Genomic DNA, 13,017 nt, shown 5'->3' on the forward strand with positions numbered 1-13,017 from the left:
GCTGCGGCCGCGCAGCCGCACCGCCTCCCCTCCGCCCCCGAGCCGCGGAGAGTGCGCAGGCGCGGGGGGACCCCCGCCCTTCCCGCCAAAGGTCTCGGCCGTCGGGCGGTCTCCCCTCAGAGGGGCCGGGGGAGCTCGGCCTCACGCCTCGGCCGGCCCGGCGCCTGCCGCGGCTTGCGCTTCTTTCCTGAAGCAGCTCACGAGTGCTGCGAGCGATTCCCCATTACGCGCTTTAATTTCCCATTTCGCTTTCCCCGCTGCCTGTAGCACGGCCGCGTCTCTCGGAGACAACTGCTCTCTGTAGTGCTTTTCATTTTATTGATTGCGCTCAGGAGTCGCTAAGTGCTTAGTAAATCTAAATTCATTAAGGCGTGCAGAGGGAGATGCCGCCGTCCGCGCAGAGAGAGGGAGGTGTTTTCCACAGCCAGCTGATCAGAGATGTCCTACGCCAAACAGAAACCAGGTCTCGGCTCCGGTCACGCGGTGTAATTACTGTATTATAACAAAAGGGCAAATTAAATTTTGTATGCGTGCTAATTAAAAACAAATATTCTAGAAATGAAATTAGGTCACCGCATACAGCCACTATCGCTAATACATCTTACCTCAACAAGAAGTTAGAAGTTGATTTACTGTGACTAATTTTTTGGCACCGAGAGCCACGGGTAAAGCTCGCAGGATTTAAGCTGCCTTTCAGTGCATCATGTAGCACATCTTTTGGAAAGCACAGTATAATTACCCAAACTCCCTCAATGAGATTCAAACTGGGCCAAAACTGTCCTTTTAGCAACCAAAAGTCTGTTTAATCACTACAAGTCAAGCTATACTGACAATTAAGCTGCAGTTACTTATAACGAACAAGCTCATACAGCCTTGTTTTCCACACATTTACCAGCAGGTTTAGTTTCCAGAGAGAGCTGCCATTCCAAAATACGAAATTAAGCCAGCCTTTTAACAAAATCTGATCTATGAATACAAATACAGTAAAACATTTCAACTTGATATCGGTAAGCACAGTTTCTGGCTATGGTGTCAATACAAATCAGAACAGCAATGCCTTTTTTTTTTTTCCTCCCCGAAAGACAAGATCAAACACAAACCATTTCTCACATCACCACATTAAAAGCATCTATTGTTTGCATACAAATAGCTTGTTTAGAAAATGAGAAAGTATTCTGCCCATCATTGCCTCAATATGACAAAGGAAACTCTTGATTCCAGGCAATGCTAATTTTTAAATATTCCTAAATATGTATGTAGAAAGATATGATGGGGAAAAGCACTATCATCAAAAGATCTAGTAATACAGGCTCAGTCTATTGCAATAACCAGCTTTTATTTCTTACATATGAAAATGTAACAAAGGGAAAATTTACATGTCTTCTGGATTTCTTTATCCACTTTGATATGAGACCTTATTTTCAATCTGACTCTGTTCCAGTGAAATACAGTGGGCTTCACTAGATTGCAGTGATAGCTGTTGGGTAACAGACATGAAACAAAATCCATGATTTGGATTGAAGATAGTCCTTTTAAACTAAAATCAGTCTACCAGAATAATTCTTATTGTGTAATCGCTTTCAGTATTCCCCGGAGAACTTTGTAACTCATTAATTGTTGGCTTTCTTTGGGAGGAAAGCAGGGTCCACGTTCTGTCACGTATGCGTAAGGAAATCTGAGCACCCACAGTCCATCAGATGGAAGGGTTATTTCCTGCTTCTCAGGGTAAAATACAGGACAAGGTGGTGGTCCTGGCTGAACCTGAAAACAAAAGGAGTACATGATCAAACATCATTAGAATAAAAAAACAAAACAAAACAAAAACACAACACCCCCCAAAACTTAAAAGCCAGCTGAATCCAAGAAAGTCTCTTAAGTCTTGCCTGCAACCCAGTTCTCATCCACTTGAGCACATTCCAGGAAACCACTGTGCCGTTATTGTGAGACATCCATAAATTTCCAATTTTATCACAGTGAAGGTGCTGAATTTAAGGCTGCAGATTAGGTCCTACCAAAGAGATCCACAATACAAACACAACCCATTCCCCTCTCAGGCAGTAGTAAACGCTGCGGTAACAGCAGATTTCAACACTGTAGCACAGATATCCCTGAGCCGCTACCTCACTCTAAATGAACCTGAATTTTCAAGGATTTCAGCAACGTTTAATAGGGGTCTTGTACAATTCGCATTAAAAGACTCAGAAAGTCTTATTCACATGAGGAACTGATGCGTGGAACCCACAACACATAGCATAACAGATATTCCAAATAAAACCCACGCCCTTAGGAGTCAAAAGCTGTAAGCTGGGAATGAAGAGCAAAAGAAGTATTGGCGCAAACTGCACCTTCAATTCTTGCCTCAGTTTCAAACGGTAACATGACAAATTGCAAACTGCATTGAAATTTTGGTGCTGCTGTCAGGTTTCAGTCAGGATTCTCCCTTTAACTTCTAAACCAAAGCAGGTTCATATCTGAGTCATTGAAGGTGTCCCATAAAAGAAGCCAACTCCACTGTTTTGTGACTCAGTATTAAGGATCTTGTGGCACTTCCCAAACAGATCAAAGGGTTACAAAGTGTCCCAAATCTGCCTCCCCGCCCATACAGATGCCTTTTGTGCTGACTTGTTATTCAGTGACACTACTATTCAAGAAACACCAATTTTCTTGCCATATACTAACAAATAATAAGCACTTATGTGCACACGGTATTTCATATAGCAGTAATTGAAGATACACTTGCTAATATTTTACTACGTTAAAAAGAAAGTCTAAATGGAGCTTTTTCTCCATTTTTTTTAATACGCTTTTGAAAATGTGAAAAAAGTCTCCAATTAAAAAAAACACCACCTTTTCACCTCCTCAATTCAAAGGGTAACTAATAATAATTAATCTCAGAAATGAGTCACTGCTTTTCTCTATGACATTTAAAATGATAAATTCTTACACAGTCATTACTCACTTGTTATCTTTAAAAAGAAGCAATTATTACAGTATAGAATGCCACTAATTAATCCTTGATAAAATATTTTTTAAAACTTACTTTATACAAAGTATAAAGCTGGCATAAGCCAATCTTGAAGTTTAAAAAAACCGAACCTGTTTATAAAACAGATACTTTTGGCAACTACTGCCTTAGAGAACTTGACCAAAGTTGGTCTGAGTTGGAAAGAGTTTCTTGTAGCATCTCTCTGACACCCTTTGCCTATCACCCTTGTGCCTTCCGGTCCTGCAATTAGCGATGCAACAACCAACCCTGTCTCTGCAGTTACCAGATTCCCTCTTCCATTTCTTACCTGAGGCGTTAATGTGATCTGCAGTGGAGCATCAGGAACCACCACAAAGAGTCTCATGAACTGAGCGTAATGTGGCTTCAGTCCTCGTCCCTGAGTCGACGACAGGATGTACAGCGGCATGTCAGAATTGAGGGCTTTGATGGCGGATTCCTTTGGCCCCCCTCCCATCACTTTCATGACCTTATCAGGCCCTGAACACATGAACCTCCTACCACGTGCGTCTTCATATTCAAATCCTACAAAAGCTCGAGCTATGTCATCTCTCCGTCTTCCTCTTCCCATCACAACCGCACTTCTTTTTCCAGGAACAGCCTTGTTAGGTGCAGGCCAGGAATTGGTATCTAAGTCTCCTTCATCTTCAGTTCTCGTCCTGATGACGATGTCCCAAGGCATTAAATAGTTGGTTCCTGGGATAAAGCCTTGTTGATCTAAGCCTGTGTGGAAGTTATAAGCCTTAGCAGGCCCCAGCTTAACCAGTGACCAACTGGAGAATTTGGGCAAAAGGCCTTTGGGGCAGTTAGAATGGAGCATCCCAGGGAGGTACTCGACAGTAGATGCCTGGCGATCTACCAGGCTTGGCCTTTTCTCACTTTTGGAGTCCCCACTCTGCCCGTGACTTTCTGCGTTATCCCCTCCACCCTGGGCGTCAGGCGGGTAAGTGCCCAAGCTGCCTGTCGACTGACCCAGGCTGAGGGCTAAGCTCAGGCCTGTGCTTTCTCCCTGAGTCTGAGGTTCTTTTTCTTTAAGTTTCTCAATCTCGCCTTCCGGAGGGGCAGGAGATGACTCATCCCGAGCAGGTGCTGGATCTGGTGTGCTTGGCTGAAATACAGGAAAGTTGATGTGCTCCAGTTTCCCACAGCATTTTTCTTCCAGCAGCTATGAGAAAGAAAACATGGTTAACTTTCCATCTTCCACCTCGGAGACGAGGGAGTTCAGAGTCCTAACAGTTAAGATTCAAGAGGTCTGCGCTGCGCGAGAACCAAAGCAGCAATGGGAATACAGCCCACAGACACGATGGATTTAAAATTCACATGAACCAACACACCTGAAGTGTAAATAGATGCTCCTGCATGCACGCGCTGGTGAAGAACTGCCCACTCTGGTCAGCCCATCGTGCAAACAGTTTCTGCTCCCAGAAATATCTTCCCCAAGCAACGTTTACAAGTTGATAAGGTTAAGAGGAAACTTGTAGTCACTTCAGGATACAGACTTTGTTGATGAAGCAAAAGCAATGCTTGAAGCAAAAAGAGAGACCTAATAGTTACCTGGTAGAAGTCATAATTAGCTGCTTTGATATCAAAGGGGTCATCCCGAGGAGCTTGTTTCCTTCCACAGTTACAGGCACCAGTAGAACGAGCCCGGCTGTTGTGGTACAGAACTGGAGGATTTCTGTCCGCTTCTGGCTTTTCCCCTAAAAGCAAAAATCAGTCAAACCCTAGATAAATTGCTCACCATTTCTAGAGATTCTTTAACTCCCTTCATCCACTGCTTCCTCCTCGCTATATACATATGCAAAATTATTTGCCAGCAATGCCAGTTTGTCAAGCAAACTTTCCCACTTTTAATACAAAGTTCCAGTGCAGGTTATACCACTAAACTGAATCTTCTTTGGCTTTACAACCTCTTCCTAAAAGGCATAAATGCCTGCATTTATGTGTATCATGATGTGATACACATGTGATACAAATGTGTATCAGACAGTTTCTATTCCTTGATTGACATCAATCAAGCTATTTAAAAAAAAAAAAAAGGGGGGGGGGAAGGCATCTATGCTTCCCAGAGAACTTTTGTTCTCTTACACATGTATTGTTAGAAGAACTCCAGTGTAATGCTTCTAATTAACAAGATAGAATCAGTTACTACTAAAATCAAAGTTACTACTAACAGCAGACTCGCTCCTAAACATTACTCAACATAAAGGAAACCTGTGCGACAGCTCAGCTATAATTAATCCCACTGTACAAAGATGAAGCTTTAAAGCTGCAAAGCTTTCATTTTCCATAAACGTGCAAAAGTCAATGTTTTCAGCCTAAGACGTTTTTAAAGCAGATAAAAAACTAAACCATGAAACCCAATTACAAACAAGCTGCTTTACCTGCTTTTGGGAGCAGATGAAACTTATGCACGCAGTGCTGGTCAGTTAAACTTCGCTCTTCGCAAAGCTGATGCCCGTTGCTCCAGAACTTGTAACAGTCCTCGTTCAGTTGCATGGCGTACTTATGAAAGGCTGGGCCGCGGGCATGCTGACTGTACACACGCAAGGCCTGTGCCAGTTGGTTCTTATGGACCGTCATGGTGTAATTGTGGGGCAGGTTGGATTGATAGGCGCTGTGGGCCATGGGGAGAGCTTTCTGGCAACGGTTTTCCGAGAACTTGGTGTCTATATCTAAATAGCCTTCCAAGACTTTGATGCTGCCCATGATTTTTGAGCTCAGTTCCCCAGTGAGAGAGGTCGGGTCATCATCTTTGCCTTCAATGGTCACTTCGTACAGTTTTAAAGCCGCAGCAACCCACTTCTGGTAGGTCGGGAGCTCGAAGTGAGAGGGCTGTGGGTTCCTCCCCACGCTGTCATCGAAGCCCTTCTTGCTGAGCACCAGCTCCACGTGCTGCCACAAGAACTCCTTGAGGGTACAGTCCACAAGCTGTCCAGAGGAGCTGGAGCTGCTGCTGCTGCTCTCCGCGTGGAAGGACAGCTGCTGCCTGCCATGGCGCATCATCTGATACCTCCTGGGTCCCGAGAGGGTGGGAGCCAGCAGCGAGTCGGTCTCTCTCATGGTGCAGTTGTTCCTGAGTTGGTCAAGAAGCATGGCCACGGGATCATCTCCGTCCTGGGCCCCACCAGCCACAATGTACACGAAAGCCTGGTTGGCAGGCACAGTGAACAGGCAGTTGATGCTCTGGTTGGTTAACACCCTGCTCTTGCGGAAGATGCGGTAGATCTGATCCTCCAGAGCATGTTGCAACCTCCTCTTGGGGGAGTGCTTCTTGGGGGGTGGCTTCTCCAGGTGACCGCAGGGGTCTTGGCCCCTGCCTGGGAGGGGATCCACCTTCAGGGCCCCGTTGAGCTGGAAGAGGAAGAGGAGGCGCGGAGGGCACGGCCTGCAGTTGAGCTTCCACTCCTTGCCGACCGGGCAGTCTTTGATGGCAGCCTTTAGGGAGGGCAGGACCTTCTGCCGCAGCCCGTCCAGCGCCCTGAAGACGCGGTCGTAGGTGATGTCGAAGGAGCAGGTGGGGTGCACCAGCAGCAGGATGTGGCAGACAGAGAAGAGGTAGAGGAGGCTCAGGCAGTGCAGCTTCTCCTGGTGCTTCCAGAACTCGTGGGCCTCGGCGTGAGGCAGCGGGGCCGGGCCGCCGGAGGGATGCCCGGGCCCGATTTCCCTGCTCTCGGCCGCCGCCAGATCCCCGCAGGCCCGCAGCAGCTGCGGCGTGTCGCAGATGGAGGTGAGCACCAGGTACAGCACCCGGCTCTCCTGGCTGTAGTAGGCCTGCAGCTGGTTGTAGTCCTTGGCCGCCGGCTCGCCCTCCTGCCCGGGAGCTCCGTCCGTCAGCTCGGGGTCCTCCTCCTCGAAGAGGGGGAAGACCTGCCGGTCGCAGACGGTGCTCACCAGGGCCGCCTTCTCCGAGCACAGCTGCAACGCCGTCTTCCCGAAGATGCCCACCACGCACACCTCCTCATCGCCGGCTCCCGGACCCGTTGCCGCGCCGCTTCCCTCGGCGGCGGCCGTGGCGGACAGCAGCAGCTCCCGCAGGCTCACGGGTCCCACCGCCGCCGCCGCCGCCATGGCTCCCGCCGCCGCCCCGGTCAGGCCGGCCGGCAGCGGCATGGCCCCGCTCCGCCACCACCTCGCCCGCCCGGAAGGGGCGGTGCCTCGGCCCCAGGCTGCCCCCTGCGCATGCGCGGCCCCCGCCCTTGGTGGGAGGGAGGTTGACGTGAGCGAAGCGGACGTCATCGCTGGGATGGGGACGCGGTGGTGACGTGGGAGGGGGCTCCACGTGCGGTGGGTGCCAGCCGGCGAGGGGGTGTGCAGAGACACAGCGAGAGGGCGGGGAGGTGGGCTGCAAGAGACGCAGCGCGGCAACGCTCAGCCGGCAGCGGCGAGACGGCGTAGCGGGCGAGCATCGGACATCATGTCATCAGCGACGCAACTCTCCCAACGGCCCCAGCTGTTCGGTTCTGCCGTGGGGCTATCGCCGTGCCACCAGAACTCGCCCTCCACCCTCATCGCTCCGGATAAGCAGCTGCAGCGGCGGGCGAGAGCAGGTCCTTGTCCCGACCGGGATCCGTGGCACGTCCCCCAACCGCCGCGGAAGCTGTTGGTGAACTTGACTTCGGAGGAGGCTTTCGGTCACTTGCCTTTACGCGGCGCAGTCTTCTCACACCACGGGTGATCCGACGCCAGCCAAAAGCGATGCAGATTGCAGTTGCTTCATAGGTTCTTAGCCACGCGATGGAATTGTTGTGGAAACTTGCAGCCTTTCACTTCGGTGACATTAGACTGCTAAACTGCTGCTTTTCTTTGAGCCAGTATAATTACCCTCAAGACCTCTTTTGTTAAAAAAAAAATAAATGTAAAAACACTACTGAATTTCAGCAGACACACACATTTATATTACAAGCAGCAGCAGTGCTGGGAGCATCACAGTCCCCGCTTCAGCAGCAGCCAGGTAGCAAGAGAGTCATAAAATTTCATGTTTGTTTGTTGTTTTTTTTTTTTTCCTCCATTAACAGAGAAGATGCAACCAGATTGAGACACATTAGAAAGACGCTGCCTTTAAAAGCAGAAATCTGCTAACGGGATTTCTTAATTCCCTGTTCTCACATGCACCGGATTTACTTACAAATGCATATGCCTGAGTGAGATAAAAATGGGATTCAAGTGGCTTCCTGACCACAAATGAAAAATACTTTGTTCCATAAACCTACTTTTGTTCATCAAAGCTGTTGGCCGCACTTAACCGGGCAGGCGAGGGACTCTTTGGATGAGCCATCTGTCAAAAGAAGAAAAGGGTCAGATCTTGGAGGATGAACTTAGTGCTAATTATGACCAAGATAAAATATAGTGCAATTCTTAACTGACACCACAAAAGAAAACAGACGCAGCAAATCCTTAAAATACGTTATTAACCCTCACGTTTTGTTCTCCTGCAAACCAGAACTACAAAGTTAGAGATTGCATCGAGGCACTAGAATGGCCATCAAAAAAAGCAACTTTTCATCTTGGCATTGTCAAATAACCTGCTGAAAGATGGGCAATGGCATTTCCATTCTGCAGTTACCTTACCATTAAAACAGGAATCAGCAAAACAAGCACCCTTATTTCTGGGTACTTAGCACTTTTGGATGAGAATTACGGAGAGACTGTAACGTACGTAATACATACATCCTGCACTGTAGGGAAGAGAATCAGTATGAAATTCTCTGGATTTTAAGGCCAGTTTGTCATTCCAAAAAAAGAAACACCATGACTTGCCTGAAACTTGCGCCGTAGTGCCTGTGTCATAATTGGTGTCAACCCAGACCCGCATTCAATGTTTTCTTTACTATTTAGTGGAGTGCCACCGGGACTTCTGAAAAGATTGGAAACAAGGGGAACTATGCTTAGTTCTCTTTATTTTTTTCTAGAAAAACAAAACAAGATAATAGGAAGGAACTTACCTTTGTATATTGACTTTCTTCAGATGTTTTCGAAGATCTAACTGATTTTTAAGAGGGGTACTGAAACAACAAAACAAGTTGTTAAAATAAAGTACTTTCTGCTCTGTAAACAATGTTAATCACTGTTTAGAATAGAAAAATCTAACATCGAAGGAAGAAAGCATCTTACATTAAGGAGTTTGTAACGTGAGCTGATGGCTTGGATTTAGGTCTCAGACTAACACTCTGTAAATCTGAGACTGTAATTAATGCCCTGCGTGTCTTCACTGGTGATTCTGCCTAGAGTGAGAAAAGAAATGTTACCACAAATAAACTTTAGAAGGCCTCGCTGACCTTAAATCTGTTTAATATTTATACTCTGAATGACTTCTGTGGTTTATGGCTTTTATGCTTTTTTGAATCATTAAGATTTGAATGTGCCTTGGACAAAAATAGATTTGTTAAAAAAACCCCTTTTGCAAACAAGATTTCAGCTGGGCAAAAGACAGCCCAAAATCTATTGGTAACACACAGACATAAAGCTACATGAAAGCTACATGCTTTCTCTAAAATTAGGAGAACTGTCCTGCATGCCAGCTGAGATTGGAGTTAGACACTTAATTTCTTCACTTCAAATGCCCAGGTGCAGAATTAGAAGGATTACTTAAAGCTGATCACTGGGTTTTTGGAAGAGAAGAGCTAGTTTCTTAAAAAAATTCTGAGGGGCTAAAAGAAGCGTTGCAGGAAATACACCAGTTCCAGAATGGAGTTTGCCTCAATACACCACCATCCTCTTATCCATGGGTCCTCCGGTTTACCTTGTCCATTCTCAGGTTGCTGTTCGTCTTCTTCAGTTTAACATTCAGGAGGTCTTTGAGAGTGATCTGCATCGGCCCATCATTTTTCATTGATGGTGCCTGAAAACAAAGGTGGTTGGAAGGGAAATTAGGATCGCCAAATGACTGAGCATTCACAAAGACACAGATTCCCGCTGAAACCAGGTCCAGAGAACCCAGCCATGAGAGAAAAGAAATAGAGGAACCCTCTTACTCCCTACCAGAAGTGCTTTAGAGCCATTGCCCCGTTTGAGGGGGAGAGGTGCTGGAGGCAGTTTTGGTGGGGGCAGTGGTGGTGGTGGTGGTGGTGGCGGAGGAAGAGGTGGAGGGGATGCAGATACAGGCTGCAGCTGTGTTGTGGAAGGCCCACATACTGATGACTGCGGGCCCATCTGCACTTGTACAGGAGCACCTAGAACTGGTTTATTACACCTTTGACAAAGAGAATTTTCTGAAGACAAGGCTGCCATTCCATTCATCTGAAAATAAACAAGAGAATATTAAATCCACTGGCAAAAGTAGATGGAATTTCAGAGGACAAAATTTCTGGTTTCAGTTGATCCAGAAAGAAAAAAGCTTCCCTCTAGCTGTGAGGTAACCGCAGTTCAGAAATGCTGAATGCAAAGAATGCCCAATGAGAAGCTCTTAAGATTGCAGTTTATCTGCACTGACCACAGTTCCTTACATGCTTACACAAGCAAACATTACCCTGCCCCACTGGGATTGAGACTGACCTGGAGTATTCCCTGTAGTCTGGAAAATTCAGTTTCCAACTTTTCCAGCTGCTCTCTGAACGTATTTAGCTCCCTTAAGTAGATTTGTGATGGAAATACGGTGTCTTTAACCACCTTAAAACTCTAAGCATAAAAAGAAACCAGGTAAGTGTTTTCACCACGTTATGTTTCCAGAGACAGGACTATGATTACTATTGAAAGTTCTGTCACAAGGTCTTCTCATTGCAGTCAATGGAAAGGCACGACACAAAGATACAAAACGTCACCAAATATTTCCTTAGCAGGAACCCAAGGAGTGGCTTTCTAAAAAAACCCAAACTTTAACTTCATCTATGAATTCTAAAGTATAATTCGCGGTTGACCTGCAAAATTCACACAATCATTTCTGCTATGAAAGAAAGACTGCACCCTCTGTCACTGCAAATCCTCCTGATATTCCAATAAAAAACCCTACAATTGCACGTATGCATTTCACGTCCACAGTTGCCTTGACGCTCTTCTCATATTTATTGCTTCAACAGTAAACACTAAATACACTTTAGATGTTTCAATAGACATAACTACATTTACAGCTTAGTTCTCAAATCTGACTGTATATCCTGCGTCTGAGCACTAAGAACAACCTCACACACTGGCAAAAATAGAGAAGTAGAAAACTTACCTGTGCAACCGTGTTCTGGCACCAACAATACAAAAATGATGCTGCTGTCGTAAAGGGTTTTACCACATTTTTTATACTGGGCAAGGCTAATGACCAGAGTGAGGACAGATGGCTTGGGACAGGTGACGTGTTCAGAGGAAGATCACCTGCTGACCTGGGACAGAACATTTCAGAATGAGGCCATAGTTATAGTTATATTTATCATTTCAATCTTTAAAAAAAGTTAACTGTGACCAATCATCTGGAAGTTACAAGCACCAGGAACAGCAGATGACAACAGAGTAAATGTGACCACAGAGACCAGGAAAGACCAAAATACAGTTCGATAAGGGGGGGGGGGGAAATCATATTTGCAATACGTTTTTATCCAAATTGCTTTTCCTGCATATTGAAGTTAACGATAGATAGAGTACTGGAAGATACACAAGATGAAACAATTCTACAGCATCCATGCCAGGATGCAGTTAGGCTTCAACCATGATTCTATTACCTCAGTTCCATGAACCATTGCGAGCAAACAGTGGACCCAGAGACTGACTTAAATGGAAAAGTTCAAACTGAGCCTCTTACCATGGAGGAGGACAACCCGAGCCCTGGAGGTTTGCAGCATCTCCTTTTTTTCCCAGTAGAAATTTTGCTCGGGCTCTCTGTTTTCGTCTGCATTTCTTATACTTTGCCATTACTGTTAAAGAAGACACATTTAAAATTAATGTATAGAAACATACCCACTTTCATGTGAGGACAGAGCTATCACCAAATAGGTAGGGAAGAACGTGGACTGCACCTCAAAAATCCAGTCAGAAGTTATTCACAGTTATCTTGCTAGAAGCATTACATACAACTGATTAGAAATATATCCTTCTCTGAAGTTCCTACGATCCACGAGGATGTGTTTGCACACGAGAGAGTGAACAACATAAAAAGTACCAGTTTACCCAGGCTTTTATTGACGGGTTTTCTTTATCCTGAAGTGATAAATACTGCATTTTGGGAAAATTCTGTTTGCGCGGAGCGTAGGCGAAAGGCACGAAGAAACCACAGAAAGCGAGCCCAGCATTTCCCTGACCGTCGGTTCTCGCTCAAGCGTTACCTGAGCAGCCGCCCCTCACCCCCCCCCCCCCGGCGCGACCCCCGCCGCCTCCCCGCTCCTGCGTGGGGCCAGCCCCGCTCTCCGGGGAGCCCGCACCGAGGAGCGGGCGATTCCTCACACGGAACTACCCCACGGTCACGGGTGACCGAGGACACGGGGGGATCCCCTCACTCCCCCCCTCAGACGCCGCTCACCTCCCCGCCCGCCGCCGCCGATTCAAACCGCTCCCCGCGCCGCGCTCAGCCAATGGGAGCGCCGCTCTCTGCCGTCTCCCCCCCCCGCCCACTCTCTCTCCCCGCGGCCCGTGCTAGCCGCCCGCTGATTGGCCATTGGACAGACGCGGGCCCGAGCTCGACGGGAGCGGCGAAAGGCCAATCGCGGGCCTAGCGCTGCTCCGCCCCGTCCTGGGGCGCGCTGAGGTGATCCGCACCGCTATTGGATAAAGGTTTTTCAGCCCCGCCAATCAGCTGCGGGACACCGCTCGGCTGGGAAAGGCCAATCGGGTTGAATGGGGGGAAGCACCGACCCACCGGAGGGAACCGGAGGAGGTGACCGGCGCTCCCCCCCCCCCCCCCCGCCAGAGACGGACCGCGGCTAATCGACCGCTCCACTTCCCGCCAATTGCAGCGCTCCGCTCCCTACTCCAGCCAATCACCGCTAGATTCCACTCTAGACCAATAGCGGCTCGCGGCGCTCCCCCTACCCAGCCAATCGCTAGCTGCAGATTTTCTACCAACCAATGGGCTCCCCCCTACCTCGGAGAGGGTT

The 13,017-nt window shown here is 47.5% G+C and overlaps 2 protein-coding genes across 3 annotated transcripts; both read right to left on the reverse strand.

The window, feature by feature from the left end:
• Positions 1-776: 776 nt before the first annotated feature.
• On the reverse strand, positions 777-7,243 carry SMG8 (SMG8 nonsense mediated mRNA decay factor). Its single transcript, XM_052804017.1, has 4 exons — positions 5,389-7,243; positions 4,559-4,704; positions 3,294-4,169; positions 777-1,761 (listed from the first exon to the last, which is right to left on the reverse strand). The coding sequence occupies exons 1-4, from the start codon at positions 7,241-7,243 to the stop codon at positions 1,564-1,566; spliced, it is 3,075 nt and encodes a 1,024-aa protein (XP_052659977.1). The 3' UTR covers positions 777-1,563.
• A 339-nt stretch (positions 7,244-7,582) lies between these two features.
• PRR11 (proline rich 11) lies at positions 7,583-12,534 on the reverse strand. Of its 2 annotated transcripts, none has more exons than XM_052804029.1 (10): positions 12,444-12,534; positions 11,730-11,841; positions 11,160-11,313; positions 10,499-10,621; positions 9,986-10,243; positions 9,747-9,845; positions 9,119-9,228; positions 8,950-9,009; positions 8,765-8,861; positions 7,583-8,282 (listed from the first exon to the last, which is right to left on the reverse strand). In XM_052804029.1, the coding sequence occupies exons 2-10, from the start codon at positions 11,837-11,839 to the stop codon at positions 8,214-8,216; spliced, it is 1,080 nt and encodes a 359-aa protein (XP_052659989.1). In that variant the 5' UTR covers positions 11,840-11,841; positions 12,444-12,534; the 3' UTR covers positions 7,583-8,213. The 2 variants fall into 2 exon arrangements, with proteins under 2 accessions (XP_052659989.1, XP_052659988.1); XM_052804028.1 differs by lacking the exon at positions 12,444-12,534 and adding an exon at positions 11,944-12,236.
• Positions 12,535-13,017: the final 483 nt, after the last annotated feature.

This window comes from Harpia harpyja, chromosome 12, assembly GCF_026419915.1.
Source record: "Harpia harpyja isolate bHarHar1 chromosome 12, bHarHar1 primary haplotype, whole genome shotgun sequence".
NCBI lineage: Eukaryota > Metazoa > Chordata > Aves > Accipitriformes > Accipitridae > Harpia > Harpia harpyja.